Source organism: Leptidea sinapis, chromosome 2, assembly GCF_905404315.1.
Source record: "Leptidea sinapis chromosome 2, ilLepSina1.1, whole genome shotgun sequence".
NCBI classification, from domain to species: domain Eukaryota; kingdom Metazoa; phylum Arthropoda; class Insecta; order Lepidoptera; family Pieridae; genus Leptidea; species Leptidea sinapis.
The window spans coordinates 7,732,367-7,751,497 of NC_066266.1; the positions used below are offsets into that span (position 1 = coordinate 7,732,367).

The 19,131-nt window shown below is 32.5% G+C and overlaps 2 protein-coding genes across 2 annotated transcripts in view; one reads left to right on the top strand and one right to left on the bottom strand.

The window, feature by feature from the left end:
- Nucleotides 1-19,131, top strand: part of LOC126976118 (guanine deaminase) — a 338,523-nt gene that overhangs the window by 198,554 nt on the left and 120,838 nt on the right. The gene's annotated exons all lie outside the window — the stretch shown is intronic.
- Nucleotides 1,975-17,382, bottom strand: LOC126976653 (cysteine-rich hydrophobic domain-containing protein 2). The gene is made up of 3 exons (XM_050825139.1): nt 17,146-17,382; nt 13,599-13,809; nt 1,975-8,245 (listed from the first exon to the last, which is right to left on the bottom strand). The coding sequence occupies exons 1-3, from the start codon at nt 17,262-17,264 to the stop codon at nt 8,078-8,080; spliced, it is 498 nt and encodes a 165-aa protein (XP_050681096.1). The 5' UTR covers nt 17,265-17,382; the 3' UTR covers nt 1,975-8,077.

Consider the following 19,131-nt stretch of genomic DNA (forward strand, 5'->3'; position numbering starts at 1 on the left):
ATTTTTGATCTACTTTTAGAAAGACATCACCAGAGTTACCCTCTAAAAAAGTACGCGCAGCGTGGTTTGCTGGTTCGCAACTACCTTTGCAGCTAAAACCCAACTGAGTTGGGATGAATTTAGTTGATAGAATTCAACGTTGTTATTGAATATTAACGAATATGGCTCGGACCCTTTGCCTGTCCGTTGGACGAAGAAAACTTAACGAATGTCGCAAATGTCAGACAGAACTATTATTTATAACTAGCTAACCTGGCAAACGTGGTTTTGCCATATAAATTATATATATAAACCTTCCTTGAGCATCAACGAATCTATTACAAAAGATTTCATTCAGATCGGTCGAATAGTTTAGGAGTTATTAGGGAAAATACAAACATACATTCTCTTTTAAATATATAGATAGATAGATTTATTACAAAGTAGTCATAAATGAACAAATACACTTGGAGGTTTTCAGAAAATCTTACTGAGCAGTTCGAACAATTTTTTAAACCATTAAATTATAATGGTTAAAAATTGTTTCAATTTCAATTTTCAATTATTATTCTGAGTTACCCCCAAGCCACGTCAAGTTTTACTTCAATAAAACCCCTTAGACTAAACGCTACAGTTAAAAGAACATTTCATAATAAATCTTGTCAAACACCTCTTTAGAACACCTGACTTATTTATTCTTAAAGTTACTTAGCATTCTTGTTGCGTAGATGTTTTTTGTCTGTGGAACGCAGAATCTCTATGCCTTTTTTAAAAAGTCTGGTTCATTAGTATAATACAAACAATGTTCAAAAAGTACGGAGAAATCTGTGCCGATACTAAGGCTAAACGTATACTGAGACACAGGACAGCACAGGGCAGAGCTCATTTTGTAATATATGTACGTACTACGAGCTACGTACGCTGCGGTGCAAACACGTACGGCTGCAGACATGCGTCTGTCCTGCTCTGCGTCTCGTTGTAGCGCCGACACAGACTTCCGCGTGATGCGTGCATGATTTTCAACTTGTACACAAAATTTTTAACTTTGTTGAAATGACGGATTATTAAAATCATCAAAACCAAAGTTACCGACATAGCCGAAATGATTGCGAAACTGAAGTGGCAGTGGGCAGGGCACATAATAGCAACCACGTTACCAGCGTAGGACCGATCGTCGTGGAATTGTTTGGGGGAGGCCTTTGTCCAGCAGTGGACGTCTTCCTATGATGATGATGACAGGTCATTTAATTGAATTAGTGCGTTGTGAACCTTGCTTGTATGATGCTAATCATCCAGAATATCCAAAAAAGATATTAAAAGACTTATGATAGGTAATTGCCGAGAACACCGAGAAAGAAAAACAGACCCTAGTGTATTAAAAATTACTGTGCTGTGCTGCGTCACCTGCATACGCTTAGCCTAAGAGCCTGGCAGTGGTCAGACTCATGTCTGCACCTAGCTCTTAGTACCTACTTACTCGTTACAATATCTGCTCTGCCCTGCACTGCGTGGACCTTTGTCGTCTGCGTCTCAGCATACGTATGTATTATAAGTCCATACTTTAGATAATTTAATTTATTGTTAGCAAACTATTCAAGTGTGTTCAGTTTCTTCATATTAGTTATTACCAGTTGCAACTTTATGTTTACTAACTTTTATGTATGAAAGGATTTGAATTCTGATGAAATTGCTTGTCGGCTGTTTCTCTGAAATATGTGCGAGGGGACCGAAGGCTGGTCCAAGCGTTAACTCGTGAACGGGTGCTGCTTGTGGTGCCAGGTCGACCTGTTATAGTTAATAAATCATTGTATTTGTTGGATGCAATTACTAATTGTGACAGTAATCACGACCATCATGTTCATGAAGCATACTTACACAAACAATGAATTCAAGCTCTAAAGGTTGAATTCATCTATTTCGATTACAAGTTTTTAGCCTTCCAATATTAGTATTTTGAAAAGAAAACAGGTTTGAGGAATTTAAATAACAACAACATTGTATTTTCACATCGTGAGATTTTATATTTGAACAAATATAATCTATTTTACATAATATAGGTACTTAAAATATTTACATTTACTTTCTTAAACTTAAACTTCACATCAACATTATTACCCTGTTCACTTTTCAACCGTTGTACATATTAATGCGGCGGCACTAAGAGGACAGATCATAGAAATGTAAATAAGAAGGTGATAGAAATGATATAAGTGCTAAATCCTTGGGGGGGTGTCGCCTATATATTATACACACATTACGTTGCTTGCAACGCTCCGGATATTGAGGGACTTATGCAGCAATGTAGGAAATGGCGGTAGTACGAAAAAATAAGGAATATCATAGTGAAGAAAGATTGCCATTTACAAACGGCACTTAAATCATTGAGGTACATTAAAATTGTTAACTAACTTGACGTTTTTAATCGATTTGCTAAATAATTACAATTCAATTGCTAAAACAAAATGTTCTCGCCTCGTGTTCGCGGCCGTCTCGCGCGTTAAGTAGTTCTATTACTTCTAATGAGCGTATACAATAAACTTTGAACATTCCTGCCACGAAATAAGGTGTTATTACAAAATAATAATTCATACAAATTAATGTTTTAATGTCATCTGTTTATCTGTATATCACCGCTTGGACATATTTTGACGACCTTTTTATAGGCGATTGGGGAGTCTAGTTGTTTATTGTACGTTAATGATTTTCATTAAAAAAATTGCTAACCGATTAAAAAATAACTTGGAACATTTTTATTGGAATATTCACAGGTTGTGGAAGAGTTTCCGTTCTATAGCTCACCTGTTAGGCAACTTGTTTAACACAGCTGTCACTTCTAGTACTTTCTTATTTAGATTTCTATGGGCAGGTCACCATTAGAGATAAGAGACCATTATTATCTAGCCAGGATTGACATTAATCATACGCAAATCAATGTCAAACAATCGCTGCCATAACTTATAGAATCGTGTCATACAACACTTATCGATACTTTTTTACATTCTTCTCGAAAGCGATGAATGGTCTATACGCGTCTGTTTTTTAGTAACTGGTGAATAATGGCTACGTGGACAGCGAATGTTCGGCATTGATCGCTTATTAAGCGATCTTCAGGCTGATGGTTGACTTATCTGCATTATTTTAATGTTTATAGCAAAAATATTTCATTATCTTTTTGTTAGGGGCGTAAAATTCATCTAATTTGTCACATAATTCCTGGGTACCGTGTAGGTTACCTCTAAAACGATTGGTTGACAATTTAAACAATTTCTTCGTCTTTGTATTTAATTACCGTCAGAATGAAGCCCCCAAATTTTTTCTGAGCAGCAATAGGCATGACGACAGACACCGGATTTAAAAACTTTTAAGTCGGTACAACTGTACTAGTTTAGGCAATAAATAATCTGTAACATAAATTAATGTATTTTTAAGAATCTACTTTGGTTTGGCGCGCGAAAACGCTCTTAGGTGTCATGGTGGCCTCTTATGACGTCACGCCTCAGATATAAATGATATCTTACTAGATATGTCAATATTACTTATTCTTTAAACTGTCATCATGCCCATAAAATTCTAACCAGTTCTTGTATTAATCTTAATATGGATGCTGTTCTCATTTTGACGTTATAGTCACAACTAGTTGAAAAGAGAAGAGCGAACATACTCGTCTAACGAAGAGTACCTACTAAAACAATTATTACTTCTAATAACACAGTCGCTCCAAATTCCCTACGCGAATTGATGCAATTTCTATGATCTGCATTCAATATTATTCAGGTACTTTCGATATTTGTTCGTGAAATTCGGGTTATAGTTTAGGATTAATAGCGGTGTTGCCAGTATTATGCTGATAATACTAAGAATCAGTTTCCATATGCACATGCTTGCAAAACTAAGGGTTGACTAAATACTTTCTACTATATAGCAACCTTTTAGGGCATTGCACGGTCAATTAAATTTAAATGGCAAGAACGCGTGGGATTGAGATTCCGAAAAATCTTGGATGGTTTCATTATTTAAAGCATTTTGTAAATAGTGGCATAAAAATAGCGCCCGGCTTTTTGGTGTAAATATAAATATTTATATGTAAAATTACTTCTTCAAATTCATATCACAAATAAACAATTTTTTTAACTGTATCGATGAAAGATGGGCTCGAATGTTGCATTGAAAACGCATGAGACGAAATTTAAAAAAAAATCCTGAAAAATTTATATTTAATAGCAATATCGTTTAGATATTAATAGTGTTTGAGAAAATAGAGCATTTAAGTACTAATAATTTCATTCATACAAAATGCTTCAATCATGTTTCAATGAAGCAAATATTGTAAGCAATGATTTAGTAAATGTTGCGATATGGTTTTAAAAAAACTTAAAATATTTATTGTCAATTTATATAGGCATTATTAGGCCTAAGCGTAGAACACACTGCAAGGTAAGTTATAAACAGTATTTTACCTGATTTTTATAAATTTAGTTTCAAACTTTGAATTTACCAAGCAATTCTATTCTATTCTTTCTACTGTGACTTCTGTGGAAGATACACCACAATTTAGCCAATGTCACGATTAAGTAGACCAACAAGTTTTATAATTTTAATGGTAATGATCGGTGCTAAGATTGAAAAAAAAATATTTTTTGTATTATACCTGATTAAAATATAGATGCTCTTCTACTACGCATCAAGAGTATCCGAACGACCTCTGTTGCTATTGTCGCTGTCAAGTTTGACAGTTGCCGCCATTTCAATAATTTTTGATTACAACGAATAAATAATTCGATCGATACATTTTTACCAAATGTAAATACTTATCTTATTTGTGTGTAGTCTAGTAGTATTTATCCGTCTCGATATTTAGAGAGTCAATATGATAATCATTAACTAAATTTTTAATAATCATTAATAATAAAGCCGAATAGTGTTTGCAAAAACTAATACTACTTAAAACACTTTTTTGGTTTGTCAGATTCTGCCGATGACAGATTTTTTAGACTTTTATTCTATTATGAGGTTTTACCTGTCAAATTAGCCTTGGAAGCGACAAGTGACGCGTGATCAATATTCGTTTATGGTTTAGCTAAATTTTTGTCAGCTTAGCTTGCACTGTGATCTACAGTTAGTTATACTAATTTAAGTAAATAAAATGTTTTGCATTTTAGCATTAGTTGTGTATAGAAGGACAACACTAAACTGTTGATATAGTAGGGGGCAGGCACTTATTTGTAAACTCTATTTAATTCCTAGATACTGAAGAAATTAAAATCATGCATTAGTTTATACATGCAAATAAAACGATTAAAAAGAACAATGGCAGAATAGTATTTACAAAATAAATATTGGATCATTTATACATCTAGATAGACTATGACAGCTGTGACGGCTTGACATAACCAAGTGTTGTTGTCATGGAAAATGCGAGTTACCATCCAGTGCAAATTAACATAGCACCCAAAACCACCGTGGTTAAGTTGATATACAAGAATGGCTTCGTTATGTTGAAGACTGTAAATCTAATGCAGAACTTTCTAATCTTGGTGCAAAAATTCAAACCAGAAACTGTTTATGTAGCAGACGAAATCTTAAAGGAGCATGGCAATGAACTATTGAGACTTCAGCAGCTCATATGGAGACAGTCATAAAAGATGCTTTCGAAAGTATAACACCAGAAGATTTTGAGGACTATGATGACGCATATTACGATTTAAGCTCAGTAATAAACGAGGGATGGCATAATAGAAGAGCTAGAACAATTCATCATAAGTGTGCAGGATGATAGTTCTATCACGGACCATGTTCTATTAAATTCACCTTAGCTGCCTAGCGGTAGTCATAAAATAATGTTCTTGCAGTGTAGGTATCTGTTATCCCTTCAATACTCTAGGTACTGATAATATTTGTACGTTGAAGTATCAATTTTAAATAATACATTTTACTGCAAAGAACTCGTGTCTCAATATTGTGTTGTGTACAAGAATTATAACATGTACAGTGTACATAATAACAGGTTAAGAATAATAGGAAAAGTATCAAAATTATTCATTTTTTTATATGAAGTTTTTTTTTTAATTTGCTAGATTCAGCTTTCGTTAGCTAGACTATAATAAAACATAGTCATGAAATATAATATCTTATTCGTAATAGAGATATGTCATGGAAATATTAATCGTTATAGTTTTCATGAGCAGAAAAGTTTCAACAGACTGACTGGTCTATCTATGGGGTCTGCCATTATTCTTTCAAAAATATAATATTAGCTACAAATGAACTCAGGGAAAATAGGAATTCTGCTTACAAAATGGTAGCTTAAAAATTATAGGTACCTAATGGTAGATTAGTAATGTATAGTAATAAATGACTTTTACGTCATGTAGTAAGTATATCGTAATTAAGAGTAAACCTTAGATTAAGGATTCGTCTCCGCTGCGCTCCAACTAGATACCGCACTACCTAAGAACAATAACTTTTTTATTACGGCAACTATTAGATGCTTGTGTGCGTGGCACCTTGACGCTCAATGGCATCATTCGAATTTTGTAACATACGGTTCGTGTATATATTTATTTTACATTGAAATTAATGAAATAAACAAAATACTTACTGAATATATGTAATCCCAGTGTCTTTCTTATTTCTTGTAGTATTATTTTTACAAAGTTTTACTACGTAAAACGGCATTTTAGTTTCAATTAATAGCAAAGTTTAACAGAACATGTGGCACGTCAACGTTACATATTGTTCGAGACTGGCTCGAGTACGCCCACTTGGGCGTAGATAGTTTACTTGCCGCACTTTGCGACTATGTATGCGGTATCCAGTTGGAGCGCATCGGAGACCAGTCCTTAATCTTAGGTTGAAACTATATTTTTTTTGACAAACCTAACTGATTTGTTGACAAACCGAAGTTATCGATTTAACTTCATTCAGTGCTATGTACAGCAATGGTCAATAATAGTACGGATAGGAGCAGAAATAATTTAGGACAGTGACCTAAGTAGAACCTATCTCTGTCACACACGTACAATTATGTTTTCGTCTCCCTCACACACGGCTAACTAAGAAGCAAAGTTCATTGACCGAAAATCTATTGCACCGCATACCTACGTACTAAAGCAAATACCAACATTGTTTCTAAGAAACCATACAAAAAATTACTCATTCATGTTAACATTAAACGAATTGATGCTTATTAAGAAGATCTCTATACACAAAAAGCATTTTAAGCTTTCGATACACTTATACTTACAATCTTACATTAGTTATATTGCAGTATTGGTAAAATATATACTTAATTTGTGATTTCTTTAGCAAAAATAACGCTGGAACAGGAAATATACCTTATTTCATTGATTTTATAATAAATGATGAAGCATTAATCACTTAAGTGTATAGTACTATGGCTAAAGTTAAGCGAACCAATCATTCTCCATTCACTTTTATTGTATCTTTTCCCCCTAAAACACATACACAATACACATATACGCTTACCGTGTTATCAATTAACGCGACGTAAAGTTATTCCAAATTTAAAACTTTATCGGCCTTACAAATAAAATTGGCATAAAGTTATAACTAAGCATAAACCAAGAATATGTAAAATGTTTACAAATAGACATTTTGCTTACGGATGGTTTGTTCGGACGTATAACGTTTCCCGCGTTTAGAACATCTATTCATTAGGAAAACTTCAGAATTATCATTGTATTGTGACAGTGTTGTCAACGAAAATGTAAACATTTTGCATTTTCTTTGTTTATCATCAGTTATAACTTTATACCAAGTTTATTTGTAGGTCCGTTTGTCTTTCTTTTGTCACAACAGAATTTAATGACAGGGAGAAGTAATTTTAATCTTGGTGTAACTTTACGCCGCGTTTATTAATAAGACAGTTATAAGTAGACCATTAGGGTATGCCATTAAGGTGACTTGACAGGTTTTTTGTTGGGCTTAAACACAAGGAGTATTTTCGTGACAAAACTAAATTCGGGAAATTCTATTAAATTGTGTTGTATCGCTCTGAAAAAAAAAGTGGCCCAACATTGATCTTAGTACTGTTTGTGTTAGCAAAATATCTCTTACAATAAGTACCACGTTGCCGCTTCTAATCGGGTCTGTAGATCGGTATTTTCGGTATGAACTCTATGAGTAGCACATACTCCATCATAGAGGACGAGTCGCAGTGTTGCTTCGTAAGACGCCAGCGTAATCCTAGCTTGTTGTAGAGTCTGCTATTTTCCCATTCTAAAAGTTTGTTGAGTGAGTGTTGTGTCTGAAAACAATAAGATTTGACAAACATTATAACCTAGGTCCTAAAGAATCATTGAGAGCAAAATTCAAAGAAATTAACATCTTGACTGTTGCTTCTCAATATATTCTTGATGACGTAATGTATGTTCATAGGCACATAAGTGAATTTGCTAGAAACTGTCATAACCATAATGTTAACACCAGGAACTTATAATGCCTACTACTCGGCTAATTCGAGTTAGTAAGTCTTTTGTGGGGCGATGTAGATATATGCTTTTACAACAAGATGCCAAAAAATGTTCAAAACAAAGGTATTACGTTATTCAAAAGAATTGTTAAAAACGTTTGTGTGGTAAAGGTTACTTTAACATAAATTACTTTCTTAATGATACCATACATTGGGATAGGAGTGACCGCCCTCAAGCTATTAAATAATAAGTTTAATTGTACAATATTTCTTTGTAAACATATTTTTTCGATGAAAAAAAAGCCCGCTGAGTTTGTTGCGCCTGTTCTTCTCAGGTCTGAGGCATTCATTTTGGAATAGGTGGTAGTTTTGACTTTCAATAAGTGATGTCACATCCTATTTTGAATAAAAATATTTGAATTTGAAATTAAAGGATTGTTGCATTCTAGTAAATTATGTATTTATAAATGAAATTTGTAATAATTAAATATATAAATAATTCAAATTCTATTATTTTCTTCTAAGGAGGATATGAAACCATTTATTGAACGTCAACAACCACCACCTATTCGAAAATTTAACCCACCAGAAACACCAGAAAAGAACTCTTTTTTTAAATTTCGTTACAGTCAAATATATCATTATAATAGCATGTAGGCGGTCGCTCCATTTCCAATTTGTGAGGTATCATAACCTTTATCTGATAAACGTATTTTAACAATGTCGTTTCAAAAGCCTAAATGTCTTTTAAAATTCGTAGGTATATACCTCGCTCAACAATAGACTTACTCACTCGACTTAACCGAGTAGTAGGCATAACAAGTTCATACGGATAGCTAAAAAATAAAAACAAATTTTATAATGTAATTAGTTTTTATTTTCATCTAAATCACATGTACATGAGACCATATTAAATCACAGAGGGATAAGCATCGCAATGTGGTTAAGAGTAAACCTATAGTTTTTATTATATTTTTATTTATTAAATTTTGGATAATACTAGTTCTAAGCCAGTACACCATTAGCACATTTAGATTATTATAAATCTAAATGTGCCTTAGAACATATTGTCACTGTTATGGGTCAATAATTCAACAATTAAATTAATAGTATAAAGAGGTAGTTTTTGAAGTTGTAAGGGGGTAATCTCTGGATGAAAATACTTTCATGGGAGTCAGATTTGCAAAGTAAGTTGGAGAAAAAATTGTCAAACAAAAATGTTTCTTATAAACACATCCACATGAGAGATATAAATTTATTTTGGCCCGTTTAGTGCCCCCTACTAGGTTCTGTAAAATAAACAATTCTTTTGCATGCAATGGTATTAAATTTTACAAAAAATTACCAAAAAATGTATCTGAATTATCAATAAATTTAAATGTTTTATTAAACACCGATTTATGTCGAAGGCTTTTATTACAGTGTTGAAGATTACGTAGACGATAGTACAATTTGGAATTGAATAGAATTATAGTTGTTTTCTTTTATGGGTCAGCCTTGCATTGTTTTAGTGGATAGCATTATTTTAAAAAATGTATATATTTAAACTTTTGTGTAATTAACATGTATCTAGGTTCTATTTTTAGTGGTTGATGTTGTCAAACAACCCTCGATTTTATGCCAATAAAATATTTTTGACCGCTTTTGTATATATACATGTGCTAGCATTGGAACACCCAAGTAATATGGTTACACTGATAACTGCAGGTAACTGCCAGTTTTGGAATAAAGATAATGATTACATTTATTTGATTGATAGGATAGGATTCTTAATAAAAAAAAATCTTGATAATATAATTAATATTTAGTTTAATATCGATGCACATTACACAAGGTAAGAACTTCTAATACAACAGAAATGCCATGCAGTGACAGTATAAAGAACAACAAAATGTGATCAGATTTAAATTTTCTTATTAATTTAACACTCCCACAAAAATTTAAAACTCTTCAAATCTTCTTTAGCTAAAAGTTTGGGTTGGCAATGCTTTGGTCAATATATCTGCTAACTAGATTAAGGCTGGGCCATGCATGTACCCTTGCCCATCTGGCTAAGTTGCATATAAGAGACAGCACTCTTTGTGAGTGTGGACTGGATGAAGGGACTCCCACAATCACATCTTTTTCAGTTGCCCTCCACTGTCTTCTTCTCTTTATGATGTCCTTCCTCCTGATATCCCTCACCCCACAGATTTCAAATCCTTACTCTCCTTAGTTAATTCTCCTTTTGTTTATATTCATTAGTTTTATGTTCATTCATTAACCAAAATAATATAAAACTAGTTTGTTTGTCTTTTAACCAACTAGCCCTTTATATATATTGTGTGTGTCTTTTTTGTTTTAGATCAACAACAGAGTTCTTAGCGGTGAATGATCTCAGCAGTAACAAACTTCTTAGTTTTTGATGACTTTATTTATTCATGAAGCTCGCTTTATATAACAGAGTTGATTAATATACACTAATTATTGGCAAAATCTAAAAGGATACCCCATCAAGCCAAACAATAAGATATCTGCTAATTAATCTTTACTAGGTACATAGTTAATTTTAATCAGGCCTAATTCAACCTTTTCTCTAATAAAATAATATTTAACATAATCTATGTGTTTAGTTATTTTATGATAAACAGGGTTATTAATTAGTTTTATTGCACTCTGATTATCAGTATAAATGTTTACGCCTTTGTAATCTTCACCTAAATCTAACGTTAGTTGCCTTAGCCATATCATTTCTTGTTCTGCTTCACATGCAGCCACAGTTCCAGTGCAATATCTCTTGCATACAACATGGAGCAAGCACTTCCTACTATGGTCTTATTTTCTCATTCTGCTCACCCATTTTGTTCTTGTATATATGAAGCAGTTAGCTCATGGACTATCCCCTCTTTGTCCAAATATTCCTTATAAACTTTGTTTACTTAGACAATATGTCTACTATTGTCGGTTTGTAATTCTTATGCTGTGCATGAATTTATTTGTCATAATACTATTATATTTCTTAAACATTTTCATCACATCACTTTTGTTTTCCATATACATAAAATATACATGCCTGTAACTGCATCTTTGAATAAGATAAAGTCTCATACATTGAATTGATGTTTTGACGCTAAGTCACCAGATTGTTGTCCACATACAGATTTGTGAAATGGAAACCTGCACTGTTTTCCACATGCACATGCCTCACATACAAAGTTGTTTATCACATTGTCACTAACTTTCAAACCTGCAGCAACATTATTGGCAGAGATACTCTTAATTTCTTTTATGTTTAGATGTCCCAGTCGCTCATGCCACATTTTTATATCATTTAGATTGTTCTGGACCAAGTTGCAAGTATCTGGAATGATTGTTTTGATATTCAACTCATATAAATTGTTTTCTTTGATTGTAGCAATCATGACAACTTGATTTTCTTTATAAATCAGAGCATTTTAATCTTTCTTTGTAATAATGTAGCATTTTCTTATTATAGCACCTTCTGAAAATCAGTTTCTTTTCAAACTTGGGACATACAACACATCAAGTAATTCACTGCTCTCCCACTGTCCATTGACATATTATCTCTTTATCAACACTGTACCAATGCCTTCTACAGATTGTTTCCTAAGTCAATGATTTATTGCTGTATTCTAACAATTCCATAAATAAATCCTTTCAAATGTCATGTGTGCATAGTCACCACTATCCATGATCCAAGAATTTTCTTCAGTATCATAGGACCACATCTGGAGACTTTCGGATTTTTCTTTGATTTGTCTTTCCTTTGAAAACGACTTTCTTTTGCAAAATGCCCCTGCTTTCCACAATTGTAACACTCAAATCTATGTTTAGTGGTTTGCACTTGACTCATTATGTTTTGGCTCATTCCACCAACTCTTTTAGCAACAAGCAGGGCTATCTCATGGTCTTCCACACACAATAAACTTGCTTCTTCATCTAACAGACGAGGGGGAAAATTATTTAGTTTGTTGTTTGGGATCTAATTACATCCACGCTTGACGTAATGACCTATAATTCAGGGGCAATGTTCCAAATATCTTAGATAAGATAACCATTTCACTAACACTCTCACCACTTTCTTTCAGCTGTTTTGCTAGCGTTTCAACTTCACGAAATATGTTGTGCTACACTGTCGTTTTCAGACATTTTGTACTGGTAAATCTTTCATGGATCAGCATTTTACATAATTCACTCTTTTGTTCGTATATTGATTCAAGTTTTGTCATTATTTCTATAGCAGTTTCACAGTTTTCAAGCAGTGTATTTTTTTTTAAATCAATTGAAGAGGTTATTATGAAACTCACCATGCCGTTTTTGTAGACGTTCTGTACTGTTTGTTTCTGTTTGTCTTCAAAGCACATTTTATTTGAAACTTCCATCGTCTAAAGTTATTTCAATCAAATTTTTCTGAATACATTGATCTCGTGGCATCCATTTTAGATATTAAGTGTCAATGAATATGAATTCTTTGAATTTATTTCTAATTAACAGAGTATACTGCGCCCATAACCTATTTGATTTATAGGATAGGATTCTTAATAAAATTATGTTTTCTTGATAATAAATATTCATTAATTTAATATCGATGCACATTACACGAGGTAAGAACTAATACAACAGAAACGCCACACATTGACAGTATAACAAAAACAAAATGCGATCACATTTAAATATTATTTTTAGCTGAAAAGAAAAGGAGTTGGTATTCTAGGACTAAAGCTAAAAATACTGTTTTATAGGAATAAGCCAATAATATTTCGAAACATCAAGAATTATTTCGTAAAAAATGCTCCCTGCTGTTATAATGAAATTGTTTCACAGCGTAACTGTCAAACTTTGCATCACTAAATTCTCTCATAGCAAAATATGTCCATACAAAACAAATATTGAAGATAATAATAATTATGGGTCCCAAATCGAAATAAAATCTATCCTATCTCTCAAGTTGGACCACACTGCACTTCATGAAGTAATCCCCATTAAAATTCGTTTATTAGTTAGGAGTCCATCGCGGACAAACAAGGTGTCACATAATTTATATATATTAATGATAAAAAAATAAATTATATAATGAGATATATTATAATTATAGTTACACAAGTGCCAATAAGTCCAACCTGTATGAACATTCGGAATAAAAGTCTTTATTATTATTATTGATTACTAATTGCAAAGTCCAACTTACCCTTTTACTGAGACATATAACTGGCCATAGAGAGCACCCTAGTGTGCAGCAGCAGCACACACAACCGCAGAAGAGCCACTTTACATTAACAGGCAATGTTTTCTTAAGCACACTGTTGATTCTAGCTATTGTCGCTTGATATTCTTCAGGTGCAATACGAGATTGTAGCCCCGACGGGAAATCACTGCTGAACCGGTTGCTTAATCCAAAACTGCAAAGAAATATTTGACATGTAAGCTTTCTCTATGTGTTAGATACAAATAAAATTTGTACCAATTTTTATGGATGGTGCGGGATTCGAACCGGTGTCCGAGCGCTCTAACAAACTCAGCCACATCCACAATCGTAAATCTGGGTATGTCTTGTTCTACTCTCAGGTTGTGGTTTGTGTACATTTAATCCCAGAACTAACCAATGTCACTTAAAAATAACAAACTATATTTTGTTCATTTGATGAGAGAGGCTGCCATTAAATTGAGCCCTCATTTCATCTGCTGCAGAATACTGACAAAGCTAGCATGAATAATGTGGCTAAGGATTCCTCAAAATCACCTGTAATATAAATGTATGTGTGTAAAATCAAATACAATTATGATAGAAGAACCTCAGAAAGAAATATAACATCTTATATACATATGAAACCAGAATAGGGATTAATTGAGCACACATAAAAAAGGACAGAAAACTAAGTTACAGTACCTCAAACAACAAAACAGATTCTTAACATTGCCATAAAATACTATATACTATAGATAACTAAACGAAAGACCGTCACAGAAACAAAACAAAAAATTAGTTAGTCTTTAACTGACTTTCAGCCAACAGAGATACAATACCAAAGACATGATCATGCATCACACAACAAAGTTTTGAAACATATCATGAAACTCAAAATGAACAAAATCAGGATCTGAAAATTAGACTAGTTCCTCTTATGGTTCAATTGTTTAACTTAATATGGTAAAAGATTATTCGTGCTTCCTTCATGTGCGTTTTTAATATCTCTTTATTTGCAGATCTAATTTGTTACCTAAATATATAGCCTGTAATTCTATATAAATTACCATATTCACCTTTATTTAAAAGTTTTATTTTTATTGGAACTGGACTTTTTAGACACATAATAATTTTGTTTGCTGATGACATAATAATTTTTGCCAGAACTTCACACAGCTAGCGGAGATGTGGGCCTGTCCATGAATGCAAAAAAGATGAAAGCTATGACTAACGGAAAAGCTATTATTGAATTAAAAGTAAACAATAACATCATAGAGTTTGTAACAGAATATGTATATTTAGGTCAAATAATATATAGGAGAATTGGAAATGCATGGTAAAGGTTCTGGTCCCTAAAAGCTATCATAAAAAATGAACAGACAAACATACTTATTAAAAAGAAGCTGTTTAACACATGTATATTGCCAATTCTTACCTATGGCTGCCAAACTTGGGCACTCACAACAGCACAATCCAATGCTGATGAGATGATGTTGATGGTAAGCCAGTGAGCCATGGAAAGAAGCATGATCAACAAAAAGAGAATAGACAAGATAAGTAATAAAACATTGAGAGAAAAAACAAGAGTAGCTGATGTTGCTTATGCTATAAAAAGTCTAAAATGGAAATGAGCTGGACACCTGATAAATGGAGCAAAACTATCACTGAATGTCACCCAAAGAGGTTGCAAGAGACAGAGAGGTATGCAAATTAGAAGATGAAAAAGTTAAAATGGCTGGATAAGACTATCTGCAAATAAAGAAGAGTATAGAAGAACAGGGGAGGCCTTTGCCCAGAGGCACACATATAATTAAGTATTTAGATAAGAGTCATGTATTAGGATTGCTTTTTGTATGAGTAAAAGGCTATTCTTATTATTATTTTACCCCACAAATACCAACATGTACCCCTTTTACTGTACTCGGAAGTGGCACAGTTATTGAGACATAACAATCTTACACAAAAAAGGAAAAGTTTAAGATACTATTATCATCATCTAAACAGCACTAAGAATGAAGTAGGTAGAAGAATTATTGTGAACTGTATAATTCTTTTCAAACAAGGAAATGTGTTCTATGCTAGAGCTAACCAGCTCTATGGTTATCATATGGAATGTCCACTAGAATATTTACAAGAACAATCAAAATGAAAATTATGTCATGGCAATAAACCATCAAATGAGTATAATGAAACAAAGAAATAACATATAATACATACATAAAAAATAAATCAAAATAATGGTGAACCCCAACATGCATTAACCTTCCGAAATTGGCAATGCCCCAGAACACTAGATTTATGAGATATACCAAAACTGAGAGTGCCACAGCACACTATCCTCTCACCAAGTTCTGACCTTTATTTTGTTTATAAGATAATTTATTTTGCATGGTCCTATAGCTTGTTTCAATAGGTTTCAGATACATTCACTCAAATCATGCTAATTATAAGCAATCTATTAATAAACCTAAAATAATACACATTAACAGAACACTGTGCAAGCGCCAAAATCACTCAAATCTGAGGCATACCGCAGGATCATAGTTTCCCAGAACGGAAGGTTATAGCTGAAATGGTAGTGATGAAATGGACCAGACCTGTCTAGCCTCAAAATAGAATGTTGGCAGGCTAAAAATATCATAGGCAGGTGATATTTTATTTTAATTGGAAGACAAAAAGTATATTAAAATTATAGATACAACTGTATAAATAAAAGAAGACTATAATATCATAATAATCATTATCAGTCGCCATAGTCGTCATAACAATCAGTTGCTAGGTTTGAAATAGAGTTGAAATGTAAGAGGATGGAGGAGACTTTTACATCCAGGAGATCTATCTTATTGCAATTTATAAGTAAACAATGTATTGCTTAATTTTAAGTGTTACACTTAAAATTAAGCAATACATTGTTTACTAAAGTGTTACACTTAAAATTAAGCAATACATTGTTTACTTATAAATTGCAATAAGATAGATCTCCTTATATAAAGTTTAATAAAATTGTTCAATTCATATTTATGTAATGATGCCACATAAACACTTCATTGTAAGAGACATTTTATCATTACAGCAGTGAAAGTTTATTGCTTAATGACCTTGTTTGTGGTTAGCTTTTAGTATCCAATTGAGCAAATCTACTCTTATTACTAATTGATGCACAGGAAATATAATTGTACTCAATTGAATTGGATAATTAAACAATTGTTTATAATGTTAATTGTTTCATAAATTCAGAATAATTTATATGATATTATTAAATCAAACAACACAGGTGTTTGTGTAACATCCAGTATGTCATAATTATTAATTACTTCTCAAGGGCCTGCAAAATATTGTGAGTCCAAAAATAAACATATGTCCTCAATAAAAATCATGAAAATGTAATATTGCTGCATTGGTCTTTGTCCAAGAAATTGTTCAATGTCATTGATGACAAAGAAAGCCTTTTAGGGCAAGAACGTATTAAAACATCATTTTATAATATTTTTAGTGTACAAATTTAAATAAAAATATTATGAAGTAAACAGCTGATAAGGTAAAACTTTACACTGTCATGTTTCCAGCTCCTCGAACAATAATAGGATCGGGCACCAATGTCACATGTGTTTCCTCTATATTTTCTTCAGCATCAGCCTCATCGAGGTATATTGCATCAAAATCTGCCATATTTCTTACGCACTATAAAATAATAGCTTATCAGTAATCTCTGTTCCAAGCATAACAAAGCTGAAAGCACTGTTTTCGTAAAGATTTTGGAATCATTAAAAAAAAAACATTGTATGACGTTTCATCACAAAGAACATTTTTTTTAAATACATTGCGTGGGCCGTGGGCTGTGGGGCATAGTTATCCAATCGATAAAAGAAAAAAATATTTTTATTTACTTAGTGGCACGGGATGCAAGACCATTGGCCTATGCTTTGATAAAATTTTGGTATTTAAAAAACATGGGGAACATAAGTAGGTACCAGGAAACTGGTAATTAAATTAATTTCATTTATCAGTTAATCAAAGTCATCAACCGAATCCAACAAATTGAATTTAAACAACAACAATATTCAGATATCTATCACAAAAATATTAATGCCTATTATGAAGGTTGGAATTGGTTCTGAATCTGAGTAATCGGAGTGTGCCAAGTAGTTTATAGGTATGTATCGTTTCTTAACTACCCAACTTTTTATTGCTGCCATAGAACGATATTTTCTTATTAAAAGAAAAACAATAAAACAATGACATTCTACACATATAGACAATTCACGTCATACAAAAACAAAGCCGAAATAAGGCACATGTCACATTTCTGCATTTACTCCAGTTGTAAAATATTATTGGTCAATAGGCAGCAATGTAAACATTTTTTTCAGTTTAACCTGCGTCTGTTGAGTTTAGAACCTAATTTGGACAGTGAAGAAAAAGAATGTTGCTATACAATGACATTCTATATATATGGACACATAATTCGCAGTCTGACAGTGGAACGGAAAAAGCATACTTAAAGACAATTTAAGCACACTTTTCTCCTTAGTCGTGTGTCAACTGTGTGTCAATCAACAAGTCTAAGTGAGCTATAAAAAGTGCATAATACATTAACGACTCAATAAGATTGATATGCAAAAAGCTTAAGTAATTTAATAAAACGAATATTTTTTCATCAAATATGGTATTAATTATTGACAAGTCCCCAGTAAGTAGAGGTCAGTAAGTCAGTTGTTTTTTTTTGTTAATTTTTTTTTTTATATCCTAGTGAACAATGATTAGAAATATAATATTTTGTGTAATGTGAACAGGTTACAAGAACGTGATCTCTTACATACTGGTGCTATTTATACGTTATCACAGAAATATATTAGTTATTAGTTATATTATATATTAGTTACCTAGTGATAATTGATACTTATTTACATCGCAAATATGTAAAAGCTAATATTTTTCGACTTTCCCGTACATGAGATAATGAAAGAGAATTGGCGCCAGTTGGTAGCAAGAGAGAGATGTGAAGAAATTTACAAACCAAATAAGCATATTTATATTTCACATTTGAAATTTGACTAAAGCTGTCATACAAATAAATGTTGATGTCCGTAGTTCAAGGAAATTAACATTTAAATAACCAGTTTAACTAATTATTTTAAGTAAATAAAAATGATATATATGAATATTAGTTTCTCTCATTAAAGGTTAACCTTAACTTATTAAATCCAAATCGCTTTAGAACGTAAAGAAGTAAGAAATTTAAACACAAGCCAATAAATAAACATACAAACATTCCTCTCTATAATATGATTTATGATTAAAAACGTAAAAAACCCTCGACTGAACAGATCTTGATCGGAAAAGGGGACAGACGGACGAACACAAAACTTATAGCGACTTTTTCGTCTGGATTTAAAAAAATACCTAACTGCTACTCCACTGATGTCGCTGTCAAAATCGGGTTCTAAATTCAAAATGCGCAGCTGAAACTTAAATAGTGATTACATTGCAGCCTATTGCCCAATAATAATTTAAACAACTGGAGTAAACGCAGAAA

Coding starts and splice junctions, on each gene's coding strand:
- LOC126976653 (XM_050825139.1), bottom strand. CDS start 17,264: ATGGCAGATTTTGATGCAATATACCTCGATGAGGCTGATGCTGAAGAA. Junction 13,810..17,145: donor GGAGCTGGAAACATGACAGT/GTAAAGTTTTAC, acceptor ATTTCTTTGCAG/TTTTGGATTAAGCAACCGGT. Junction 8,246..13,598: donor TTATATGTCTCAGTAAAAGG/GTAAGTTGGACT, acceptor TATTGTTTTCAG/ACACAACACTCACTCAACAA.